The following is a 12,962-nucleotide window of genomic DNA, read 5'->3' on the forward strand; positions in this document are numbered from 1 at the left end:
ATTGCACAGAGATCAGGAGCTTCGGTCATCCAACCATCTCCTCCTTTATCTTCCGACTCCATTTAACGCAGTTTTACTCTTTCCACACTACTATACCCCGTCGTTGAAGTTTTCTTTTATCTCTTGTTCCTTGTTCTTTTTCTTTTTATTTAAGTGCCCCACCTTCCCCTTTGTACTCCCGATTACTAATACCTTAGACTCGATATGTGATGATTGATCATGATGGATTGACTCCAGCTCTAATTACCTACCAATATTTACACTTACTCTCTCGCCCTATTCAGTTACGTCCTTTTTTCTTTGTCTTTCGTTCACCGTATTTTATCTCAACTTTACCCCTCTTATCACGTTGGTCTAAACATGCGCATCTTCGTCCAGGAAATGAACAGATGATTTGTTTATCCAAATTCCAACGTCATCTTCTTATTCCGTTTCGCGTTAGTAACGCCCAGCCATTTCATTTTTCATTCTAAATATTTTTTACTTTTATTCGTCGAGTGGGACCAGAGCCTCATTCCAATTATTGTGTCTATCTGAGATGGGAAATTTCGAAATTGGGGGTTAGGAAGCAAGCAGGTTCCTTTTTATATGGCTTTTTTCTTCCTTTCCTTTGATCGTGTTCTTTCACCCTCTTGTGTTTCCGCATTTTACAAAAACCACTTTCGATGTTTCTCATTTTGTGCTTGCCCCCTTTTGTTCCTCCCCCATTAAATTGGCTAATTAAAAACATGATTTCTCAAAAAATTTTCGATGCTTTTATTTTTCATGGTTAGAATGAGTCTCTCGGATGAGCTTTCCTACCGACGGTCGGTTCACACGTATGTATGTACAGTTGAAAGTGGTTTAAAATCTCGGCCTGAATAACCTTCAGTGTACCATCACAGGTGATTATCCAAGATCGAGCCGGCCATCCCACTAAGTGGGTCAGCAAAACTGCAACTAACATAAAATGTGCATTTTATCTTAAGTATCTACATCTTTTGAATGATATTAATTATTATAGATTTATAGATTTTAATACTATCTTAATTTTTATACTAGACTTTGAAAAATGCTTTGAAGTTATTATATTTTAAAATTTTAATTTTATTAACATAATAAAGATTATATTTATTTATAAAGTTTAAAATTACAAAAAATTTATTAAATTAGCTAATTTAAAAATTTATATAAAATTAAAATATAATATTTTTAAATAATTTAATTTAATTTAAAATTATTATAAAAGTTTTAAAAGTTAAATATATATATTAATAAATTATTTTTTAATTAAAATTTATCAATATATTTTATTTTTTTTATTATTTAATATTATATATATATTGAAAAATATTTTTAATTTAATAAATAATATATTTAAATATTATTATTATTTATTTTAGATATATATAGTTAAAAACTATAATATTTATTTAGCTGAACTAGAAAAATCTAATCAATAAACTTAATTTAAAATATATAATTATAAATTTTTATCATAGAATAATATAATGTTTAAAAAAATTTATAGTAGATAATAATTTTATATAATTTTAATTTAATAAGTAATAAAAAAAATTTAAAATCACAATCATAAACAGAGAAAAATAAATATTTTAAAAAAAGTATTAATAAGTTAAATGCAAATAAAAAAAAACTTTAAAAAAAATATTAATAAATAAATAAAATATATAAAAAATAATATAATATTCAAATTTAATTTTACTAATTATATACTTTAAATATAAATCTTATTTAAATAAATTTATAATTTATTTTTTAAAGATAATTTTTATCTTCTTTTTCTTAAAGCTTTGTTTATTTATTAAGATATAATTCTTTAATTTTTCTTTTAATATATGATTAAAAAATAGTTCTTTATATTATATTTTAAATTTCAGTATTACTTTTGATTATTAAATTTATTTTTTCATTTTGTACAATATCTATATAAGAAGATTATTAAGATAAATAAATTCAATATTTTTATTTTTTAGCTTGTTTCTTTTCACTGTTCTTTGAATAAAATCAAAATTTATTTAATCACTTTGAATGTTTTATTTTTGAAATTTTTTTAATGCTGTTTGACTATTTCAACATACATTATAGCATAGATGCTTGTAATATAAATTAAAATTGATTTGCTTCACTCTGAAAGATTGATCTGCTCTGAATTTCAATCTCTTCATATTCAGTTGCTTGTTTATTTCACATTTTAATTCTTAGTTTAGTATTTACATTACAGACTATCTAGTTATATAGATAAATTGAAACTGTAAAGAGTTAAGCTTTAAGAACTAGAGGCTAGTCCTTCTATATAACAAGAACAAATTGCTTGAGAAAGGGAAGAAAAGAATGAGATGAGAACTTGAGCTTAAGCAAGCTCACATAGCATGATCATATGCACACATGCAAATGATGGCTAGGCTGAGTCAGTCAGCCAGAGTGAATCTAGAGATTCAACCTCTTATAATACCCCTCTTCTCCCTCTTTGTTATGGGTCTTTACAACTATTTAAAGTCCTCTTTACATCTAATTTTGTCTGCTGAGAGGCTTTCCAAGTGTTCAAGGCCTTCACTTCTTGTAGAAGACTCATGCCATTTCATGTAGACTCAGCCCAACCTACTCATTTAATGAGGTATTGCTTTTTTTTCTCTGGTAGATTTATTCACTCTGAATTTTCTCAATCTCAAACTCAGATTCTTTCAGAGTCTCTATAGTGAGTGGCTGCCAGTTGATTTGCCTCTGACTAGGCAGGGAATCTGTCATTGCAGCATGTAGAAGCTTTACATTAAAGACATTGTGAATGCTGAGTAAGATGTTCAGTTAGTAAGCATGAAATTCTATCTTTTCTAGCACAGTATATTGATTGTATTTTGCATCCAGCTTCTTGCACAGTTGATTAGTTCTCATGTTCTCTAAGCTCAACCAAATCTTATTTCCAGGTTGAAAGCTTGAAGCTGAGTCTCTTCATCTATTCATGTATTTCTTTTAAAATTGCTGAGCATCTGTCATTTTTACTTGAGCTCACTTCAACACTTCACAGATCTTTCTCATATAATCATCTGCAAACTCAATGGAATTATGTGGCATTTCAACAGAGGATGCATCAGCTATATCAATGAAGAAAATATGAAAAAAATGTGTTAAAAAGAATTAGCTCACATCTGTTGAGGCAGCATCTCTATTATTAATGACTAGCTCTGCTAGAGGGAGTCATTCACACCAGTCATTCTGTTGAAAGCTAATGTACTTGCATAGATAGATTTCCAGAGTCTGATTCATTCACTCTGTAGCTCTGTCAGTCTCTGAGTGATAGACTGTGAAGAGTCATCTCTTAATGCCTAATTTCTCACACATCTGAGTTCAAAACATGCTTGTGAAAGCTGACCCTCAATCTGATACTATCATCTTAGAAATGCCATGTTGAGAGATGATATTGTGAAGGAATACTCTAGCCACTGTCTCTGCATCAGTTTTCTTAACTGCTTTTAATATAACCTTCTTGATCAGTCTGTTCATTATAATCATGATGTTCATGTATTCTTTAAAGCTCAGTAAGTTCATGATAAAGTTTATGAAAAGCTCTCTGTCACTTGCATTCAGAAATGAGAAGAGGCTTAAGCAGTTCTTGATGTTGATCTCTTTATGTGATGTTTGATCTGCAAAGATAGCAGTTTCTGATGATTCTTCTCACATCAGCAGCATAGTCTGATCAGTAGAACTCACATCTTAGAACTTCTGTCATTTGCTCTTACCCAGGATGACTGATAAGAGGTGAGTCATGAGCCTCATGTACTAATCTGATTTGAAGAGATTTGAAGTCTGGTACTCACTTACAATCTTGAAAGAGAAGCTCTCTGTTCTCATTTAAAGAGCACTCAGAGATGGAGATCTTAATGCTGAGTTCAGAAGAAAATCTGAATCTTCTCTTATGAAGAGTTTGCTTCAGACACTGCAGAATCTTGTCATTTTTATGAGTCTCATTTCACTGAGTTTGAAGAGACATCTTGAGTTTCACACTGGCAGCAGCCACTATTGATTCCATTTCAGATGCCAGTATGTTAAACTTAAGTAGTTGAGCTTGCCTCTGCTTGATTCTCTCATCATCAGCACTCTGTGACATGTTCTGCTCTCTTCATGATAGAGTGTCTGATTCAGTGTTCAACTTCTCTGGCTGATAATCAATTCTGAAGTTGAATTGATAGAGAATATTCATTCAACATAGCTGTCTTTCATTTAGTCTGCATGTAGTCATGAAGTATTCTAGATTCTTATGATTTGTGAGAATCTTGAATTTCTTTACACTTCATAGCTCAGTGTCTCATTTCTTTAAACACTCAATTATTGCTAATAACTTCTTATCATGAATCTCATAATTGTATTTCGTAGGTGAATGCTTGTAAGAGAAGAAGGCACATGAGTGTAGAATGCTCTGCTTGTCATATTGTAGCAGCACTTCTTCTCAGATGTAATCTGAGAAGTTCATTTTCAATATAGTCTTACAGTCAGAGTCAAATTGAAGCAGGATTGAAGTGGAAATAAACATTGATTTTAGACACTTAAAAGCTTTCTCAGCCTTGCTCATCCACAAAAAAGAAACATTCTTGTGTGTAAGAATTGTCAGTGAGGTTGTGATCTTTGAGAAATCTCTGATAAATCATCTATAGAAATTGACAAAGCTTAAAAATCCTCATACATCTTTAAGAGTAGTAGGTGTCACTCATTCTAAAACAGCTTTAATCTTCTTCAGATTTATTTGTATATCCTTGTCTGCTTCAATGATGAATTCAAGATATTTTATGCTGTTCATCTTGAACTCACTTTTTCTGATGTCTGCCTGCAAGCCTGCTTCTTATAGACACATAAGCATCTTTTGTACATGCTTACAATGCTCCTGTAAGCTTCTTGAGGAAAATATCAAGATGTCATCTAAATAGACTGAGCAGAAGTTGTTCAGATATCCATGTAATGCTCAGTTGATATATTTTTGAAATGTGCTCAGAGCATTGACCAAATCAAAGAGTGTAATCAGCCACTCAAATAGTCTATATCTAGTTCTAAAGACTGTCATCTACTCATCACCTTCTGTGATTTGAATTTTGTGAAAAGCTGCAATAATGTCCAGCTTAGTGAATTATTTAGTCTGTTCAATTTACTGTAGAGTCTCACTGATTAATGATAGAGAATATCAATTCTTTCAGATGATTTTGTTAAGAGCTTGATAGTCCACACAGAATCTTAGCCCATTCTCAGACTTCTTCACAAATAGTACAGAGGTGGCTGTGGGGGAGTTGCTCACTCTAATAAAACTCTTATCTAGATAATCTGTAAGAGTCTTTCACAAAGCCAGTAGTTTCTCTTGAGACATATTATATAGTGGGCCTCAAGAGGGTTGTTCCACACTACCATCAGCCTTTTTAATCAGTTCAATTCCATGATCTCTACCTGGGCCACAAAGTGGGTATAGAGTATTGATGGCTTTCTTATCAAATACATTCAAAAACTCATGATAAAGTTCAGACAGCTTTTCTCTAGAGTCAATCTTTGATTTCACTTCTAGAGTCTTTTGAATGTCAGTCACACTGATGGTGAAGATCTCAATGTTTCACTTCTCTTGAGTGCTTGCAAGCCTAGAGAAGCTTACAACAGAGATGGGAATCACATCAGCTTTTGCATTTAAACTAGACTCTACCTCTATGCCACTCTCTTCAAATCTCACAATTCTTCAATGAGAGATCACAGTTGTCTTTTGCTGGGCCAGCCAGAGGTCATCTAGATACATATCATAACCATGTAACTCATTCATCATGTAGAGAAAGGCTTATTCAGTTATGTGAACGCCTATATCAATTAAAATGCCAGTCACTATGCTTGTGGAGAGTCTCATGAAGTCTTCAAAGCCAGTCATTTTAACAGAGGGAATTTCAATGCACAGAAGCTTATGTTTGTTAATGTAGAATTGAGAAATAAGATCATAGACATTACATTCACTGTCTATCATTGCTCTAGTTGAAAAGGCATTATCTATTAGAGCATTGACAGTGAAGGGTTTGAATATCATTTTAGATTTAAATCCTCTTCATTGCTTCTTCATAAGCTTCTTATTTCATTTCTTCCAGTGTCTTTTGATTGGAGCTACTCTTTTTTCCAAATCCTCACTCATATTCACATCATCATCATTCAGTACCAGCTCTGAGATCATCTTATCTATTGTGAGAGTGGCAAAGCATCTGAAAAATTTGAACAGACAGCTCTTAATCATATGATCTTCAGCTCTGCATCTCAGACACAGATCTTGCTCTTTTCTTTGATTAACCTCTGTCTGATTTATCAATTTAATGTGATGAGTGCTTGAGATCACAGCATCAGAAGAGAGATTCATCAGATCATCAGCAGAAGCTTGAGACTGATTTCATCAATTGAGAACAGCATGACAAAGTAGAGAGTGTGAATTAGACATTATATGATCTGAAGAAGATTTGCTCTCACAACATTTAGATCACTGTCTTAAAGTCTTAAGCTCAGAGAGTTGATGATCAACTAATCTAAGCTTCTTGCAGTAATTCTCATAGAGAGATGGTTCTTTTACACCCACCATGCCTTCTCTCAGCTCCATGCTTAGAGTGGATTTTAAATACCTCTTTTTAATGTGATCATCTCATCTGTGACTGTCAGCTTCCAGCAGTAGCTGATTAAATTTGAGTAGAAAGTCAAAGAGAGCTCTTCTACTCTATTATAGATTGTTGAGCTTTTGCATAGTCTTTTTCTGTCATGCAGAATCACTAAAAAACATGTGTGTCTGCTCCAGTAAGCTCTCTATCATGAAGTTGATCTTGTTCTTATTATTCTCAACCTAGGGGTAAACTCAAGCTGCTGCCATTTCTTCCAGTTTTGAGTACACATATCAAGTACATTTCTCATTATTGCCTAAAGCTTTCTCATCAACCTTAAGCTTTGATTGAAGCTTTAGCTCTCACTGAGGGTAGTGCTTCAGATTAGAACCATTATACTTCTTGCAGTCTGATAGCTTGGTCTTTGATCTTCTGACTGCAATGAGTGGTTATGAGTTCAATTGAGAGAGGGTTGATGTGAGAGTGTTCAAAGCTTGTTGTAGATTAGCTATTTCAGCTTGCTGAGCTGCTATTAAATCCCTGTTCTCACACTGGACCTGTTCCTGCTGTTGGAGAAAGGCCATCCATTGTTGTTTGAAGCTGCTGGGGGCGTCCCTGCTCATTGCTTTGCATTGATCCATTTGTGTATTTGTTGTACAAGTCTGCTGCTTTATCTCATTCAGCTAGACATTTTCAATGTTGCTCATTCATTTGTTAGCACAATTGCTAACCCAGTCTATTCATATACCAGTGCTATCACTGAACTTTGTGATGCAGGATTTAAGGCTCCCAATAGCCTATCATATGTCAGCACATTTGCTGAGCTTCATGATACAGAATTAAGGCTCCCAGTGGCCTATCAATGAAAGGAGTGAAGCAATTCGTAATGTAAAGGGTTAAGCTCTAAGAACTAGAGGCTAGTCCTCCTATATAACAAGGATGAATTGCTTGAGAAAGGGAAGAAAAGAATGAGATGAGAACTTGAGCTTAAGCAAGCTCGCGTAGCATGATCACGTGCGCACGTGCAAACGATGGCTAGGCTGAGTCAGCCAGCCAGAGCGAATCTAGGGGTTCAACCCCTTATACATTTTTATTTTTAAATGATCAAAGGCATATATAACAAATAAAATAAGTAAAATTGAGAATTTTTATAAAACTTCTACTTCAATATTAATTTTTTTTCTATTTTAGTATATTAATTAGAAGCTGTATATTTTTTTAAATTATAAAATAAATGATTTATTTTATTAAAAACTTTGATAACTTCAGATCTTGCAAAATTGTGATTATTTTATTTTTTGAACCATGATTAAAATTATATTTTATAACAATAAATACATTAGTAGAAACTAAATCATCATTTTTAATTACTTAAAGATTATGAAGTGTTGATAGAATTATACTTATTACTGAGTTTTATTATCTATCTCTCATTTGTTTATCATATAATAAATCAGTAGTAATAACTATAAAAAATAATATAAAATCAATTAATTTTTAAATTTTTTTTAAATAATATAAAAATAATAGAATTTGATATAATATAAAATAGAAAGTTTTTATTAAATTTAAAATAATATTAGTAGTCTTTTTTCAGCAGTTTTTGTTCAGTAGAATAAATAATATATATTCTTTATTAAATATGAATAAAATATAAAAATTCTTTCTCTAATTATGAATATATTTTTTAATTGATTAAATAAAATATTAAGTTAAATTCAACAGCTGTTTTAATTAAGTTAGTAAAAATTATTACTATTAACTCATTTTTATTAATATTAAATTGTGTTTACTTTTTCTTATCATCATAATATTCATATATAAATAACTTATAGACTCTGAAGACTTTATAAATAAAATTCTCATGAATAATTTATATTTTTTTAAAAAATATTAACAGTATGATTTTCATTTTGAGATTTATATTTTAATGTAGAAACTTTGCTAAATCTTTAGATTTAATATAATTAAAAAATATATATTTATAAAAAAATTGCTTTAGTATTTAGTTATATATTTTTAATATTATATAAATAGTTATTTTTTATATCTTTATATATATTTAAAGATAATAAATTTTAATTCTAATCTCCTCTAGTTTAATTTTTATTAATAGATTTTTTATATATTCTAAACTAAATTTTCAAAAATACTTAATTTAGAAGAAATTTTATAATTTGATAGCTGATTTATATAAAAAAGCTGCTTCTCTTGAGCATCTATGAGCTTTCTTTTATAGATGACAGTCTTGAAATTAACTTGTCAGTAAATATGACATAAGAATAATCTGATGAATTCCATATTTTACCAACAATAATAGTGTAATTTGTATCTTTCTTACAGAGATATTCAGCTATTGCAAGTTTGATATTCATGTTATTTGACATGACATTGACATTTGAAGCTTGGGGGATTAGTATAGAAAAAATCGCGTCCGTTGACCGGCGGATTAGATTAATTATGTAGTTAAACCCAAGAAAGATTTCGATATCTGGAGTTTAATATTTTAACCTCCCGTCTAACAACCTAGTTCCCGTTAAATAACCTCCAACTCGAGTGCCAAGGCTTTGTCTCCACAATATCCGTTCTTCGATCAGCTCCAAGTATTCACTTCATTCTTGAATGGTTTCAGTTCAACCGACATGCTAGAAGTAAAATAAATTCTTCCCACCAGAGGACCTGCGTCCTACACAAATCGTTCGGACACCGAAAAAGAATTGTCACGGCCTTCAAGTTGGGTCTAGACCAAGCAAGTTATGCATCCAAGGTGCGAAGCAGCCTTTCAGTCTGCCCTGCCAGGGGCGGCTTGATGGCAGTGCGTGCTGACGATAACACAGGTGATGACCAGGGCAGGAATAAGGGCTCACGATTCAACACATGGTAACTATTCGAATCGAGGATGGAAAAAGAAAATAATAAAAGAAGATGCCATGCCTTTACATACATTTTACTCCTTCCTTCGTTTCGACACATTCAAGGTATAGTTCAACACTGCCTACGATATATACGCTTTACTTACGTTCGAAAAACTAGTCTTTGGAAACTAGAGGTATGGGTAAGCCTTACGAACTCTTCAGCATTGGATGTGGAAGGCGGATTGAGCGAAGTGCACGAGAGGAGTGGAGCCAGGTGAGGGAGAGGGAGAGTTAAGGGAATAGAGAGGTTCAAAATGGCCAAGGCAAAAGAAAAGGTATGAGATAACTTGCATTTTCTTACTGGTCTACCTCTGCATGTTCTGCATGCACGATAAGCGGCTCTCTCTCATCAGCAACTGATCCACATTCAGTCATTGAAGGCTGCACTGCTGCGTTGAAGCTTAAGCTATTTCGCCGCTCTTGGCCCTGTCTTGAAAGACATTTATCAGCGCCCCGCGTGGTTTTCCAGAGATTTGATGGCGATTATACCTTGATTTGTCTGCAGACTGCCAACTTGCTCATAGTTCATGCAATATGCTAGTGACGCACATCTCCTCCCGGAAGACATCCTAATTCAGCTTCCAATGTATCCCGCAGACTCAACCAGGTGTCAAAAACGGATATTGTACCTGAAGAAATGGCGGGTACTTACAGTGCCCCGCCTTTTGTCAGATACATAATGATCTGTATTTTTTTAACATTATACGAGAGGAGTAATATGGGGAAATACCAGATCGTTCAATAACTCCAATCTACAGACGGCCACCCTTGATGAAATAGTAGCTATGGGAACCCTCAGGTTAACTATATATCTACGTATCAAGTTGCGCTCACCTGACAAGCTGACCGTTGAACGCAAGGCAATTTCCAGCATTGTTGCCAAGAGTACTCGGTTTCCGCTCAAGTTGTTGCCTTAACACGCGGCAACTGTTGATAAAAATTTCCAAATCTCTGCTAGGCATCACTGTGACCCTTTGCGAAGATTCCCCGTTATGGCGGCCCTTGGAGAATGTTGAACAGAGGCTTGTTGAACATTCATGATGTGAACTTAATTGTCTTCTAGGAGATTGTTGAGGTAAAACTCAGGCTTGCAAAAAATTCAACCATCAGCGTAAATCCATATTATTGCCCAAGACGAAAACATTCAACTTGGTTTCAACTTAACCAAGTTCGAAAAGGGGCAAGAGCAGAAAATATGCCCACCAATGTGACCCTCGCGACTTTCACGGCACCTTGGAAACATGCACGAAAAGTTGTAAGTCCCCCCCAATATCCATGCCCGAGTGTCTGGGATACTATTTACGTTCCATTGCCTCCTTATAATAGTGAAATTCGAAAGCGAAAAAGAAGTTAATATTGTTTTAGTAAGGAGAAGAAACTCTGAAAACAAAAGCCACACACTTGCAAAAATATTAAATAAATGGTGGAATCGCTTCAAGAAAATGCCAGTCCAGACAGATTCCGGCTCTTGTGTTCCTTTGGATACAGAAACGGAAAGTGGACGGTCTGACGGATCAGAAATCACTCCAATACTTGACCATAATATACCTGTCGATGTAAGGGAGAGCTATGCTGCTTTCATCATAGCAGCAATTTTCTATGTCCTGAAAATAAACTTTTGGTGTAGGACGCTCTTGGGAGTATTATGGATTACCTTGAAGGGGCACCATGTCCACCAATCTTGCGGTGAAGTTATTTCGCTGAAGGAGACGCTACAAAACCCAACGTTTGAACTGAACTATAAAAGTCAAAAAGGACGATTTTACAGGACTAAGGACTAGCTGGCGAACCATTGAAATCCATCTTTCGGGTCTTTTAATTCTTCGAATTCGACTCTGATGCCAAGTGGCACGCTCCCCATTGTCTTCGGGATAGGCCTGGAAATGGATTATCAGAATCACTTGTTCCTGAGCTACCGGCTTCCACCCCTGTTGACTTTCCTGATACAAGCCCAAGTACAAAAGGCCGAGTGTCATTGCATCAAAGATTTAGTCCTCCCCTATACTCAACTTCGGGAATAAGAGTCACCTGCAAAAGCTCTCCATGCGGATTTCAATATCAAACTAGCTCTATACCCGCTTCAAAAAGCTATCTGGTGCAAAAAGAGCCGTCTGTGGAAGGTCCTCCAAAAGCAGACAATAACGATTCGGTTAGTCCTTGGAGCCCGACCTTCTCAAGGGCTCGTCTCCGATAGCGCATTCTCACTTGGACAAATTGCCTGTTACACCTCGTCCCATTGCCGGGAATATAACGTTCCACCCTCAGGAAGGCTGCGTTGATGGAAGAGATGTCTCCGATCAGGATACAAAGGTTAGGATTTTTCCACCAGAAAAGCATAAACATGGAGTTCGCCAGAAACAACCGGTCATTCCGAATATAAAAGTGGAGGAAGTTTTCAAGCGCACGAAGCAACAAGTGCTACATCTCAATATTGTTTCGATTTTGCAACTGGGGACAGTGGCGGAGGCCAGGAACCCTGACACGAATGTGGGAACAAATTCCCAGGACGAAGATGACGAGGGTAATAACAACCGGAAACGCAAGCGGTTCAAGAGCCCAGATCCCGGGCGAGCCAAACAGCAATTCGCATGTCTCTATCATATGTGTGATCCATAAGTCTACCATGGAGATCGTGATCGAAGGTACCTCGTATGTTCTGGGACCAGCTTTGCATACATTTCATCACTCAGGTATGTGAAAGAATACTCATTGCTAGTCTTGCGGTTTTTTTCTTCTCTACACCTGCGATGGCATTCTCATAAACTGAACGTTGTGCTAACAATTTCGTAGGCGTCACTTTTCTCGGACCCACGGTGAATACGTTTGCAGCGAATGTTATCGGACATTTGAAAATAGCCAACTTCGACAGGATCTTGCTCAAAGCCGTTATGAAGCTTCATTGCTCTTAGGAGGAGATATGGGCTTCTATGTGGCGGGAAAGATTCAGAGGGGCGCCCCTACCCAAATCCCCATGTGAGCAGAATTTGTCTCCTTTTCCCCATTTCTCTACAAGCTATCATAATGCATAATTCGTTAAATTCCGCGACGTGTATTCGAGCAGGGGTACTAACCATGCGTAGATTGGGGGCCATCGTCTCCACCCTTGTTACCTCGATTGAATACTTCTGTTGAAGGATTTCCTGCGCGATTGAGAGATAATTCAGGATCTTCGAACACTTACAATTCGTCTCCATCTAACTCTGGATTCACGAATATATCTCAGTCTTCAAATATACAGCCCTACGAGATCGATAATTCCCCACTCAGCCCCAACTCGAACACACTCCGACAAGAGAAATGATGTTACCATTGAGCGTCGAAATTCAACAATTGAGGCGCCGTAATGAAATGCTTGAACATCGAGTTTCATTCTTAGAACAGATGGTACTTCGCACTCCCTTGTTTCTTAGAAACGCCACTAACAATGTTCTGGCTCATTCGCCATTATCCTATG

At 35.0% G+C, this 12,962-nt stretch overlaps 2 protein-coding genes across 2 annotated transcripts; both read left to right on the plus strand.

Moving 5' to 3' along the window:
* Positions 1–9,523: 9,523 nt before the first annotated feature.
* On the plus strand, positions 9,524–9,743 carry PADG_11913 (uncharacterized protein; the record flags this gene model as incomplete). The annotated part of the gene is made up of 2 exons (XM_010762832.1): positions 9,524–9,571; positions 9,627–9,743. 2 exons carry the CDS (start codon positions 9,524–9,526, stop codon positions 9,741–9,743), a joined length of 165 nt encoding a protein of 54 aa, XP_010761134.1.
* A 1,207-nt stretch (positions 9,744–10,950) lies between these two features.
* On the plus strand, positions 10,951–12,640 carry PADG_05318 (uncharacterized protein; the record flags this gene model as incomplete). Its single annotated transcript, XM_010762385.1, has 7 exons — positions 10,951–11,064; positions 11,136–11,194; positions 11,384–11,463; positions 11,531–11,628; positions 11,663–12,111; positions 12,299–12,481; positions 12,589–12,640. The coding sequence occupies 7 exons, from the start codon at positions 10,951–10,953 to the stop codon at positions 12,638–12,640; spliced, it is 1,035 nt and encodes a 344-aa protein (XP_010760687.1).
* Between the last annotated feature and the right edge of the window lie 322 nt (positions 12,641–12,962).

The sequence above is a fragment of the Paracoccidioides brasiliensis genome (assembly GCF_000150735.1).
Source record: "Paracoccidioides brasiliensis Pb18 unplaced genomic scaffold supercont2.6, whole genome shotgun sequence".
In the NCBI taxonomy this organism is placed as follows: domain Eukaryota; kingdom Fungi; phylum Ascomycota; class Eurotiomycetes; order Onygenales; family Ajellomycetaceae; genus Paracoccidioides; species Paracoccidioides brasiliensis.